The 14,621-nt window shown below is 36.1% G+C and overlaps 1 protein-coding gene across 7 annotated transcripts in view; it reads left to right on the top strand.

Annotated features, from left to right (window-relative positions):
• LOC136344827 (zinc finger protein rotund-like) overlaps positions 1–14,621 on the top strand; it is a 131,932-nt gene that overhangs the window by 96,256 nt on the left and 21,055 nt on the right. Inside the window, exon 1 of one of the 7 annotated variants that reach the window (XM_066292651.1) lies at positions 8,738–9,873. The exons of the other annotated variants lie outside the window; for them this stretch is intronic. Coding sequence (XP_066148748.1) covers positions 9,190–9,873 — 684 coding nt within the window. The 5' untranslated portion in view covers positions 8,738–9,189. Of the gene's footprint in view, positions 1–8,737; positions 9,874–14,621 lie in introns of those variants that run through there. 7 annotated transcript variants of the gene reach the window in all.

Here is a 14,621-nt window from a genome sequence, read left to right as displayed (position 1 = left end):
GTTGAAACGCTTTAAATCGTGAAGGCTCAAATTACTTCCAAAGCGATAAAGTAGTTGTAGCAAAACGTGTTAAGGAATTTATTGTTGCTTGCGGCTGGCAGGTTCATAACATTCAATAACATACAAGATGATGCCATAGAACAAATGTAGTTTCCAGGAGTTCTAAAGGAAACCAGCAGTTCCTTGACTTAATTTTGTTATAAACCTGACGTGAACAGAGTTTCCTTTAACTGAATTTTCCGTTAAACTGGAAGGGACCCGAACTGTAACAACCGAAACTTAACCTGAGTGAATTTTTTTGGGAAGAAGTCAAAATGTTTTTTTTAAGTCTTAATCTGGCGATTCCAGAAAGTCTCCACGACGAAATTTAATAAATGTTTTGAGATGTACTTACTGAGGCCAATCCTTTTTTCTCTTCGATTTCATTTTTTTGCCATCGCCAAAAATGATTTTTTTTAAATACAGACCTGATTTTTTACAAAACACCTAAATAATTTAGATTCTTCGAAATTATCTCAAGGTCAAAATGCCTAAATACTCCACCGGGTTTTATATAGAACGTTTTCTCTTAAAAAACTGAAAGTTTATGTATTTTCTTATATCACATAGACGACCACAAGTCCTGCTTAAATTCGTTAAAAATTTAAGGAAGTATTTTTCATGAAAATGCTGAAACACGTTAAGTATTGTTTTTAGTTGTGCATTTTTTGACGTAACAGACATGTATACAGGGTTACCCATGTAATACAGTGAGATCATTTAAAGTTCATATCTAGCCAGCTGTGAGATTTTACACAAGAGAAATAGAAGATAAAAAGTAGGTCGTAGCTTGATCATAAGCCGCAAAATGACGTTGAAGATAACGTTTTTTGATAAAGGAGCCAAGTAAGGTTATGTTGCTTTATTTACTTTTAATTTTCAAGATTTCAATTTCACATTAAAGCTATTTTTTAACAACACATTTTAATGAAAAAAGCCTAACTGTTTGAAAAATTCACAATGATTACCAAAAATGTTGTCCATTCACTTGAATTCACAAATTTACCCGAGACTTCATACTGTTGAAAACATCGCCAAGAACTTCTGGGGGTGACACTTGCACGCTCTGCTTTGATCCGTTCCTTAGGATCTTCGATTATATGTACTGATTGTCTAAAAATATTATTTTTTAATGTTGGGAACAAGAATTAATCCAGCGACCTAAGGTCTAGGAACCGAGGTGGGTAGATACGCTCTGTATGTGAATTTATTCAACGATTGACATAATATTCTCTTAGATGATCTAAGGTGGTACGAGCCCTATGCGCTGTTGTACCACCATCTTGGAAATAACCCTGTTGTTATTCAACAAGATATAGTTGCTTAATGAATGCGTCCAACAGGTTTTCATAATGACCTGTTGTAACACTCTCGTTGAAGAAAATTGGTCCAATTAAACGTCTTCTGGAGACAGAAACCTCAACTCCAATTTTTTGCGGATGCAATGGAGATTCTTGAAATGTGTGAGGATTATTTACTCTCCACATTCGCATATTTTGAAAGTTCACATATCCTGACAAATGAACCCTGGCTTCGTCATTAGAAAATGATAGATCCAAAAGATTATTCATTTTTTCATTGGACCAGCGCAATATGTTATCTTCGTTTCACAATCTAAAGGCTGAAGTTCATGGAACACTTGCATTTTGTAAGGAAACGAATTTAGGACCTTTTTGAGAGTTTTGTGACAGGAACCATAAGGTAAATTGATCTGCTGTGACAATGTCCTCAAGAAAGTATTCGGGCTTTCATGCATTATCTGTCCTACATTTTCTACAGTGTCCAGAGTGCGTTTCTTTTAGTGCTGCCTGACTTTTTCTAAATGCTTCCGGTTTAACGGAATAAATTTACGACACACTCCAGTATATCTGTGAAGTTCAGTTCATTTGCTGCAACTTCAGGGAATTTTTCACGAAATTCTTGAAAACAAGATTGAACTTCATCAACCCATTCTCCATAAATTTGATGTCCATTGTGGAAATTGGCTTCGATCATAACTTTTTTCTACTTGTTCATGAACACTATTTTGCAGCACGTACAACCGAGTTTAAACACAAACTATACTGTGGTCTTAAAAAAGACCGATTTTTTGTAAAACGGATAAAATTAATAGAGTAAAGGAGAAAGGAAAACGAAAAAATGCAAAGGCCGAATGGTAAATAGTCAAAACAATAAATAATGATTGGCTAAATGTCTCCGGGAGAAGCATTTCGGCATGAAAAATTAGCAAATTATGTGGGTTAGTTAGATAATCAAATATACACAAACGATAATCGACGTACTTTCTTTTCTTTAACGAACTTCACAATTGTTTAGATGTGAAATTTAAATGATCTCTCAGTAGATAAATCTACTTTTTAATTTTTTACTTATGGATCTCCATGTATATTGTGCGTGTTTTTGTATTCTTTGAGAAATTTTGCGCATATTTCATGTACATATCCATTTCTAAATTCAGTAGATTTCGAAAAAAATAGAAAAATAGAAATAATATTAGAACTGTTCCACGTGGACTTCCCGACTGAACAATCCACAATTCAAATTCCTCAAAAACTTTTCTTATCATTTGAGGACGCATTTGTTGAGCTTCTTGAGTAATTTTTTATTGTATTTTTTAACTCTTCTATATTGTTAGACTTATTTAAATACAAGGTATGTTTCAGATAACCGAATTAAAAAAAGTGCATAGGCGCAAGATCAAGCGATCTCGCAGTCCACTTTGACTGTCATATTTCGCAAATCTTTTAATAGCTGTTGAATTTAGACATGGATATATTAGGAGAAATAGATTCAGAATTTGTCAAAAAACTCAAAAACATCATAGTATACATGCGGATCCATAAGAAAAGAATTAAAAAGTACATTTATCGACTACATGGATAATCCTGTATACATGTCTGTTACGTCAAAAAATCTACAACTAAAAACAGTATTCAAAGTGTTCCAGTATTTTCATGAAAAATATTTGCTTTAATTTTTAACGTATTCACGCGGGACATTTGGTTCACTATGGATAAACCTCCAGAGGCCCAGGATTTCGAACTACGTAACTGAATATCGTGAGTAGAAGCGCACCCTATCAAAGCTCTAATTTAAAAAAATGTAGTACTTACCCTGACTATCGATTTGACCTAAAATGACCTGCGAAAAGCTCTTCGCAATAATCTTAATCAAACACCAGTTTCTAGGTTTGGCCCCCGAGAGAGTGAAATTAGTCCAGGTTTTATGCCTGTATGACCTCAATTTTCTCTTACAATTAGCTCTATTCATCCTTCCTACTCGATGAATTCTTCGCCCACACGTGAGTGATCCGTAATCCATACATACCGCACGCAAACGATTCCTTATAGTTTTTCACACATAAAATTTCCATTAAGCACCTCATTAATTTTCCATATTTAAAAAATTCAATTTTTCTCTGAGTGGCACAATGGCTCTCTTGGTAGCATAAAAATCACGAGGAATTTTTGACGCGTCAAATTATCTCGTCTGGTACAAAACTAATTTTGACAAATCACTCAGCATCTAAAAAACGACCCTAATAAGGGCCTACGAAACCTCTCTAATCGATTTTTTATTTAAATGCGAGAAATGGCAAACGATTAGAGGAATTCTGGAATAATTATTTCGGGAGCTTTATACTCAGCATCTGACGGATGACGGAGCCTCACATATCACGTTCGGTCTTTTTTTTCTCACGAAGATATGCAAATGGACGAATACCTGTATCTCGGTCCTTTTTCAGCCCAAATGGTCTAGTGGACCCTTCACGGAAACTCCGGCATGGTACGGATTCCCCTTATTTAAATATGGGTCGTCCAACGATGTATTGGGCATGTATTTACGGGATAGAGTGCGGGATTTGTGCCGGTCCGCTGGCTATTTGGTCAGATTTTGAATAGGGGCATCTGAATCAAAATAATAAAAAAAGGTCTTAGCGGGTACTGAATGGGTGTTTTTATGCGAATTTAAACGTGAACCACCTTGCATAAAATGCGGCCCGGTCACATTCTGAGGCCGGTGACCAGGGGTCAAAAGAGGGCTTTTTTGGGAGGTAATCAGTTCCCATTGAAATGGACTTTTTTCCGTTATGTCACAACCTCTCTATGGGGAGCCCGGTGGGTTAGTTTTTAACGTATTTTTTGTAACGATTTTTTTTTTGGCTCGTGCCATGTGCGTTTTTCTGACCGTACCAATAAAACGTGTTTGTCCTAGGACACTTGAGATGGATGGGAGATTGTTTCTTCTAATAATGAACCCCTGACGGTTGTTAAATAAATACACACACGGCGAGTCGTCATTATGATGCTCTTAATGAAACGGATGTGGAAAATGACCGCTAATGCCCTGGTCATTTTGAAGAATTCCTTTGCATGTCAGAATATTATTAGTCTGTCTTAAATTTAAAGGTAAACTATACATTTTAAGACGAAATGAAAGCACCACGAGACTGGAGAAGGTCGTTATACAGAAATCTATAATTATAGAATAAGCGTACGAAACCTTTAGAATAATTAGTTTGGTATCTTGTTGAAAAATAGTGCACGCGAGTGTGAAGGAACGAACTTTGGATGATGATGAAAGAGACAACAGCATGTTATTTGGCGAACTTATAATGAAGGCCATCGTTCCCAATGGAGAAGTTTTCCTGTGGGAGTAATGCTCGTTATGCGCGAGTACAATACGATACTTTGTCCATTGCTAAATATTCGCACTCTCTATTAATTAACTAAAAATCATCTTTAAATACTTTCGTTATAACAAGCTATTGTTGTTCACCTTTACTCACAAGTGGATCAAATTATACTGATTTTCCAAGGGTTTTCTCGTCCCCGGGGTTACTCCTGGGGCTTCATTGATTTACACGTAATTTATTTTGGACCAAACTAACAACAAACTCTTTTAAAGTCTTCGCATCAAAATTCATGACCTCGTGAAACTTGACATTTACGGCCTACTATATACTCTAGCGGCTGTTATACATGTGAGTATTTTATTGGACCTATTCCGTAGAAATATTTAGTGTCTTGGGATATTCAGCGTTTATTACTAATGGAGAGCATCCTAAGAACCAATGCAACCAAATTGTAAGTTACACTCGATACTCTCTGCGTCTCCGTAAGGATTAATAGGACTTGTCATGTGTTTATTCGAGACATGGAAAAATAGCTATTCGACCATCATTCGAAGAAAATCCTAATTTTACTCCCGCCAATAATTTGGGACTCGATGCGCAGCGAAACGCATAAACATTCCAGAGAGTAAAAGTCGCTCTCTTTGTTTTCAAACAGAAATAACTATCGTGTATTTATGATTCGGAAAGAGGGATATACTTAATAACAGTTCTTTCCTCCCTAGCGATCAAAAGTGCTTTCAGTGCTGCGTTTCCGCACTTCAAATGAGGGAGGTTGTATTTTCTATGAAGATCGTTGACAGTCATTTAACGTTTCATCATTTTCAGTTTGTATACAGGATTTTCCACGAATATGAGCCTTTAGCCGCGTCTTAAAAATTATAACTAGGAGAAAGTTTTAATTTGGGTATCACATTAAAATCGAGGTAATTTATTGATTGTAAATATTTTCACGAAAATGCCACTCCCGGTTATATCGGAAATGAGTTTCCACTCGCCTTTTTTAACTGGAACACCCTATATATTATATCAAAATTGGATTCTGAAGAACATTATAAACATTTTTTATGTATAAAGTCCTATACCTAAATTTTATAATTATTAAAGTGACAGTTTTTTATTATTGACAGTTTAAACTCTGTTTTAATATTATTACTAAAAATTATCTATTACGAATTTGAGGATTTCTCGTGATATCTTCCTTTTTTCTGGATATCGAGTACCAAATGTATGACATGTTTTGGATAAAACTTTCTTACATACGCCATAAATAATAAACATATTGAGGCAATAACTAAAATAAAGTAAAATAATTTACGGGTGCCGTCATATTTAAAGTAAACTACTGAACATTGAAAAGTGTTTTTTCTTAAATAAAATGAAAACTGTTAGGTTTAGGTATAGGCTGCTTGACTGAAATTAATGTGGTACCTATTTTTAATGTTAAATACGTATTTGTTGAAAAACTAGGGAACTCCTATTTAAAAAATTGACAGTTTTTTACTATTTTTGAATGATAATTTTCTGCTATCCTTTTAAACACCCTGTATAAAAAAGCATTTTTTAACTGATTGATACAACGGCAGAAGAATTTGGACAAAAGCGCTAAATTTAATTGCAAAATTCTTAACCATTTGCGAATTGTTAAAAAGCACTTTAATGACTGCGACTGTTATTTTTGGAGAAAATTCTAAATATCACGAAAATCGGAACGTTTATATTCCGAACGTTATGCTTATAAAGGTTCCAAATGTTCTGCAGATATAATATATAGGGTGTTCCATTAAAAATAACCGAATCGACATTTATTTCCAATATAACCGAAAGTGGTATTTTCATGAAAATGTTTTTAATCAATTTTAATATGTTACCTAAATCTCAACTTTTTCCTAGGCATAGTTTTTAAAATATCGATAGTAACCTATGTTCGTGGAACACCATGTATAAGTATGTATCAAATCTACTGGAACTAACCTGCTGAATTTTATTTTGCAACAATTATAAATTCATCTGCTTTATTGCACTAAAACTATAATGAATCAGTTTATGACCGCAAAACAGTATCATAAAGCGCTGTTTATTATCAACATAAAGTTTTTGAAGTTATGAAGTACGCCAGCAACAGAATTAAATTCGGCATAATTCTGTGGAAGAGATTTTTAAAAATAAACCAAATATAAAGGGAGGGGGTAAGTACATTTTTACAATACATGTGCCTATTTTTTTTTACAAAACTGCTTAATCGCGCCTTTAAAATTTTGATATGGGAATACCATATCTGTAAAAAGATTTTTTTTTTAATAAAAAAAGGTACGTAAAATAACTTAAAAAGCATGTCCATTTTTGAATTATGGTTTTTTGAGTGAACAGATGTAAGACAATTAATAAAACTCTCTTCCGTAATTCCTCTGAACATGTTTTAATGTAAAACTAATTATTTATACAAGAAAAAATGTATTTCAAATACTATTAAATGTAATAAAATAATAATAATAAATCGGTAATTTCCAAAAAATTTCAAAGTTTTATTGTTCTACATTTTTGTGTACGCTTTTTAAGTCTCGTTATGGTGAATCTGAATAAACGTTTTAAAGTGGTTCCCTGGCAATGACCATAAATGACCTTTTGGACCATAAAAGGTATTTGTAGTACCGAAATTTTGGTCAAACGAGCGGTTGGTCTAATGCTTTTGCCAATAACCAGATAACGGTAACAAATGCGTAAATAATGCAACGAACGAAAATTCCTGAATAGTTCAAATTTAGCTAAAGAAACGGTACGTCAATGGTGTGCGAAAATTTCTAGTAGTAAAAAAAATCCTGAATCTCGAAAGAGTGCCACCCTTCAAGTTGTAACAGCAGTGAACCGTAATTGTGGAGATTCTAAAGAATAATATACTTCCAATATTGAAATTTCTGTGAATAAAAGCTTTGAAAAATGTTAAATTGTACACCCTGTGCATATCTTAGCAATTGTTTAGTTTTGGACATCTAAAACGGAGTATTTTAAACTAAATAAAATACGACTGAATTCCTTAAAACATGTTTCCACTGTCCTCCCATGTGGACACGAAAAACCGTATCGACGTGCCAATCTGCGATTCCCATGAATGAAATTTGAATTTGTTTTGCGATAAATCGCCCTCTTACCGGTCCGTTGTTTAGCCATAATAAGTTTTAAAAAATAGTGAAACAAATTGAAATGATAAAAAAAGTGTATTCGCTTTTTTTAAAGTTGTTTACATTACGATCAATTCAAATATCATAATATATAGGGTGTCTCTTTTAGAGAAATGAAATTGTATAGGAACTTAAAATCCGCCATGGATAGAAAAAAATTGAAGTACTCCAGTGATTGCATGTAAAACTTTCTGAAAAATTCCTATTTGAACTTCTGTTCTATCTCCTATAATGACCGATATAAGGCGCCATGTTTAAATGAAAGATTTTGAAGAATGCCCTGCATATCACATTCGAATTAAGGTAGCCGTGAAATAGTGATGCCATAAATTTTCTCTGGAAGGTCGAACCCGACAATGTACTCAGTTTTCATCGATCTATTACCGCTTTGCCAATACCCCCCTAAATCCATCGAGAACACGCTATCGAAGCCCCGAGTGACCCGGAATTTCGTGACGCCCAGTACCATATTGGAAATTTATTTTACCAAACTGAATGAAACACGACTCATCTCCCCGAGACGTAATTCAGCTGTCCCTCCGTGCGGACACAAAGAAAAAAACGTATCCGCGTGCCAATCTGAGGTCCCCATGAATGAAATTTGGCGTTTTTTGCGATAAATCGCCCTCTCGTCCGCTCGGGAACGCAAAAAAAACGTCTCGTCGCCGTTCAAGGAGCCATCAACAACGACACGGCACACGCACTTCGAAACGCGTATGCCGAGACGCCGCGCCGCCCGAACCCCCTCCCCAACCCTCCGGTGCGTCGGCAGACGATCTTCACTTGTTCGAACATTACGTCGTTACGTAATTTCAGACCGACCGGCCTACCCCCACCACCGGGTTCGACGCACAAATTACCCCCACCGATACCCCTCGGTGTGCCGGCGCTCACTGGATGCTGCCGTCGACTCAATTCAGAAAGCGGCGGCTTTTTGTAATGTTTTAGTATGTTTAGTGTAGTTTTTGCCCTCGCTAGACGCGTTCGTTTTTTAGCTGCGTTCACTTGCCGCAACTCTGAACGTAGTATTTTGTTTTGGTTTCGAGAACGCTGCACGTTTCCGTTCAATTTCGTAGTTTCGCTACATAGAAAACAACTTTGTACCTTAAACCCCCACGGAGAGTGATATTTGATTGTGATTTTTTGGGAAACTTTCGACTGACAACGGGTCCTTTTTTGATTAAAACAATTTTTACATATGACTATTTTTACAAACCTAGAGAACTGTTATTAAAATTTTATACGCGATTAATGCAAGTGTGACTTTAACACTCAACCCTGGAGTCGAGACTGGATTATCGGACGGGAGGATTGGATTTCCACCAGCCTCCTTCCGCAATGCTCTTGGAAAACAACACGAATTACCTTCAAAGGTCCATAGACACCCTTCGTAGCTTGGGGGACCGCCTTGCCGGAGACCGCAATGTGGACCTCCGCCTTAACCTCCACCACCAAGACTATCACAGAACGGGCGACAGACTCGACAGGAACTACAATCACCAACATCAACCCCTAAACAACGGCCTGGAGCTCAACCTCAGTCTAAACTCAGCTGATCGCCTCTTGCAAGAGCGAATGCAACAAGAACGGAACTTGGAAAGGATACTGAATGAGAGATCCATGCACCATGACCAACGCATGAACCTGGATCACAGCCTGAATCTGGAGAGGCTCAATCTGGAGCGGTCCTTGACCCAGAGTCTGGATCGCAACCTTAACCTTACCCACCATCAAAACAACAACGAAAGACCCCTGGGGGACCGAGGGAACCTGAACGGTCTGGACAGAAATTTGAACAGTTTGGGATACGGGCCAGACAGGAATCCCGACCTTAGCGATCTCAAATACCGGGAATATAAGGCTCATTTGGAAAACCTGCGAGAAAGTTCAAGGTCGTTGGAGGGGGGCGGTGGTGGTGGCGGCGGCGGCGGAATTCGGGGAGACGATGGGACCGATCGGGGGGCCACTCCGACCACCCCACCCACGCCGCTGAGTGTCGGGGAAAACTTTCATGAGGAAAAGGTAAGTGCGTAGCTAATTTGTTTGTTTTATCGATGCGTATTTGTGTTATTTATAGGGAGGGAATGTTTGATTAATGAGGTTTGAGGTGGGGGTGACATTCGGATGCATGAGTTTCCGAGGGAAAAGCGAGGTCAGGGCTGGCGCAAACGTTCAGATTTCTGTTTTTTTATATAGAGAATTTCCCCGGATCCCATACAAACTTGGCAAAGTCCATTTGATCCTCTACGCGTAGCTATGTAAAATTTTTCATCTTGAGCCCAAATAAGCAGAAAAAAGACTTCTCAATATGCATAAAAAAGGAACAGTTTACACCTTAAACCAAGGTATCGGTTATAACATTTTAAATTTCCGCCTGATTCAACACGAACCCGCTGACCACCAAAAATTTTATCGGATTTATAGACTCTCCGCAAATATTTTCCCCTTGATATTTCTCATTAACACGTTGTCTGTCAAGTCACAGATTCGTTCAGATCATGTGAATCGCTGGAACTTCTAATGTGGTCTTTTATGTTTCCATTTGCAGCCCACGATTCACAAACTTAAGAAATTTGTGAAAGTATATTTAGTTTTTTTCTTTAGTGGAGGTGAAAATAGTTATTTACCTAACGAGCGCGGAAACTAGTAATTTACCGCACACTGGCTGTAGTTTCGGTTTAGCTTATACAGGTTCAAAAGCAAGTTATGAGAATTCACGTAAGCAATTATGGAGAAGGAGAGGAACAGGAACGACTGTGAGCTAATAAGGCCCCCACTGGCATTGACATACGGGGTGTCCTAAATAAAGTCAGTGCAATTAGGATTATGCGGTATTTAAGATGATGTGTACGTGGAATTTTAAAATATTAGTAAGGAAGTGAAAATTGTGATTTTGGAAAATTATGAATCGTGACCGAACCGTTGGAGTAAATTCCACGAAGTTTGGCATTTTTCCGTCATTGAAAGCGGCAAGTCGAATGAAATTCCAGGGATTTTTTCAGGCCTCCTAGATGTCACACACCTGTTGTAGTAGAAGTCGCTTGTTTGGGACCCCCCGTATACTCTTTTCATCATCAAAAATTCCTTTGGAAAATACTTCAAATGATGGGCGAATAAACAAACTAAAAAATAATGTACATATGCGTATAAGCGCATTGAAATGAACTTAACATTTATTAAAAGCACAAAGAGAGAAACTAAAATTAAAGAAACATCATCTGATTATATCCATCAAATTCACCAAAAGCCAAAAAAAGCAATTCATGGATGTAAACCGAGCTATAAACAATTAAAAGCAAGTCATTCAAACTTCAGAAAACCCACTGGCATCTGATAATTTCAATCAAGAATTGAATAAAACTTACATTAAAGAGTGCATATGTAAGTAAGTGTGTCTTGCCTTAGTTTTTTCCCTTTGCCACTTTTTTTATTTCCATCCATCTGCCATTCCGTGTTCTATTCTGTTTTTTTTTCTATGGCAATTGTTGTTATAAAAGGTCAATGCACCTTGCAGCGAACCCTGAACATTGTCTTAGGAAAAGAAAAAAGACGGGGAGGGGGAGTAGAAAATCAGGGTTTAAACCTGAAATATGGCCTAGTGCATTTACATACAGGGTGGTGAGAATTGTGACCGGCCCTAAAATACTTTAAAATTATTCTGAGGAATGCTCGTGAAGGAGGGTGAAAATGGTGCATTTTGTGAACCAAAAATTGAATTAAATTATTCCCATAAATAAGGACAGAAACTATTTTGTGCGAGAGATACATATGCACATGAGATATGAGCAGATATATTTACAATTATTATTACTAAACGAGTAAAGGAAATTAGCGCGCACAAGACTAATGCCGCCATCTGCTACCGAACTGTTCAAGTTTGCTTTGTAACTCCTTGTCGCTGTGTTATTTTGTCGGAAAATGTAAAAGTATAGTTAGAGTTGCAACTTAAAATTTCGGGATTCGATGAGTCCTGTGCGTGTTCAGTGATGAGCTCCAATTATGGAGTTTCGTATTTTAGCGATCGAAGTAAATAGTGACAATTTAAGGTTTCTAGATGGGATTTTTACTTATTAAGTCACCTTTAAACATAAATTGTCCTCCATTCATCGTTTATTCACGGTTCAAAATAAAAAACTTATCGAATTCTAGAAATATTTTTCGGAAAGAGTTAGTTGCTAGAGAATATCAGTGCATCTGAAAATAAGGGGGTGACGCTAGATTATTTGGGCCATTTGTTGCTTTCTGGAAAGAGTCGACATAGAATCGAAAACATAAATTTGTTTCTATGTGTTTATTTATCCCAATTGGAACGTGCGTTGGAGTACCACACCCCCTTGCAAAAATGATGATTTTTAACTATAATTTTAATATCGTTATCGGTGATTCTTCATTGCGCCATTCTCCATCATTCATTGTTCTTTGTGATTATCCATGTTATCTCGCGGGTTTGTGGAAGAAACATCGCTAGTTTCAATTAACTACCTGCCATTTTATTATATCTTTTATTATTGATGCTGTTTGACTGAACTTTTTGGTTACAGGAAATTATCACTAATTTTTAACGATCTTTTGGTGTTATTCTATCATCATTTGTGGGGAATTATTTTTTGGCACGAAAGTCAGTTTTTTGTCAAATCTTTTTTATCACATAATAATGTTATGTAGTAGAAAGAAAATCCCAGTGATTTTTGTGATTTTTGCCTTTTTTTCAAATCATGTCTCGTATTTAATGCGCCACAACAAAGAAAATCACCTAGAACTTTGCATAATTTTTCTATATTATTTTCCTCGCATTCAAAGTATAATTAATGTATGGTTTGCTTGCATTTTTCACACGTTTACTACGATTTTATAAAAAAAAACTCATTTAATTTTAATGTTTTTGTACGTTTTAAAATCTCTTTATTCCATCAATTATTTTTCAAATCTTTCGTCTCCACGAAAGTCAGCTTTCCTTTCGTTTCTTGAAAGTTTAATACGAAGTGTTTCAAGACCTTATTCGCTCTTTTTCTCCTTTTTTTGCATGATTTTTACTTTACCCCGTCCTTCGTAGTGTCTTGGATATTAACGGAGACAGAATTTAGTTTTCCTTATTACCTCAGAAAAGTTCTATAGGCGCTTGATATTCTGCTAGATTTGTCACAGCGTAGCGAGCTCCAATTCTTCTAGAGCGAGCCTCTTCGACTTCATCAATACCGGCTTCGCCTTATTTAGAATTTACGCCACAAAATGCAACTCAATTGACTTCTTTCTATTCATTGCTAGTACCGAGACATAATACACAGATCGAACGTCACGGGTAGATATATAACACAATATTATAATCCAGCAAAGTGAATGCAGCAGTGATTTATAGATAGAACTGTAGATTACCCACATAATAATTCTTTTGCCAAAAGCAAGAACGAGTTTTTGGACTAGACGGCAACGTTCAAGGTGAAGGCTTATGAATATTGTTAATAATTGAATTCTGAGAAATAATACTTAAAAATCTATGGCGACGTTACCTATTGGATATTGATCCAATAATCCAAACTTTATTTATAGGAGAATATCGGAAAGCAGGCTAGAAATCAAGTTTTAGGAATATTAATAAAAACCTTTAATTACGAACCCTTATTAGCCGATCTAGATCCCGTTTACAGGTAAACTGTTACCTTATTATTACCCTCATCCGTTAATAATTTCCTTCCCATGATGCCTGTCTTAATAAGATTTTGCTATACATATGAACCAAGGATGATAGGCAATTTCATTGGCAATTTGAATGTTTTTACTGGAATTAAATGTCATGACGAAATTGCAATTATTGAAAAATGTAATGGTAATTGGCTTTTCCATTAAAGGTGGAAACTAATTATCCATAACAGAAAACTCAATGTTTGAAATTTTGGCCTGTGTCTTTTTCCATTGTTTAATTTATGTATGATTTCCATCTATGGCCTTGATTGGGATACATAAATTACTTTAAAAAGCATTCTATTGTTATCATAGTAAACAAAATTTGGCGATTAAATGAAATTCAAATCACAAGAGTAATTAAAATTCAACCTAATCATTATGTTCCAATTTATTACCTAATAGAGGATTGTTTTGGTTTTTCTAGTCAATTCGTATTAGTAGATGAAACTAATGACCTTAAATTAGTGACCATGGCGTTGGTTTTTACGTCTATGATGGGTTATGAATGAACAAGTACATTATAATTTCTTTGATCTCAAATCTTTCTGGATAAAATGGTGGATCCGAAGTAAGCTCCTCTGGTTGCTTTTTAGTGTGCGTCAGTAGAATATAACGTACGGCCTAAACATGATGGTTCAAGCCAGAACTGCCGAGATATAAATGAGGTTTAAGCAAATAGTAAATTAGAAATATCTCGCAAATTTTGTACTTCGTGCAGGAAATTGCACGCAGGGTTCTTTTTGAATAAGGAGAATCTAGTAGAATCCTTATTCCGAGCCAGTTGATTTGTAGCGGCTCCGACATCTTTCTCGGCTCTAAAAAAAGTCCACCTAAATTCTCCTCGCTTTTATGGGTGTTATCAATAATCACAACTGCGTCGCCAACGAACCTTTGCTTTAAGGCTTTCAACAACGTCTTCCAATGCTACTTCTATGGAACTCGAAGTAGAACAAAGAATCGCAACACTTGATTGGCCGGCTGCATAGTCAAATGCTTCAGCAAAGTCCGCATAATTTCCGTAACATCAAACCGATAAAAATTTTTTAAGTAAACTAAAAGTAAAAAAATCATGTACGGTGTTCGCGCTC

This window comes from Euwallacea fornicatus, chromosome 18 (assembly GCF_040115645.1).
Source record: "Euwallacea fornicatus isolate EFF26 chromosome 18, ASM4011564v1, whole genome shotgun sequence".
In the NCBI taxonomy this organism is placed as follows: Eukaryota; Metazoa; Arthropoda; class Insecta; order Coleoptera; family Curculionidae; genus Euwallacea; species Euwallacea fornicatus.
The sequence above is the reverse complement of the archived record's forward strand: the minus strand, read 5'-3'. Positions and strand labels throughout refer to the sequence as shown.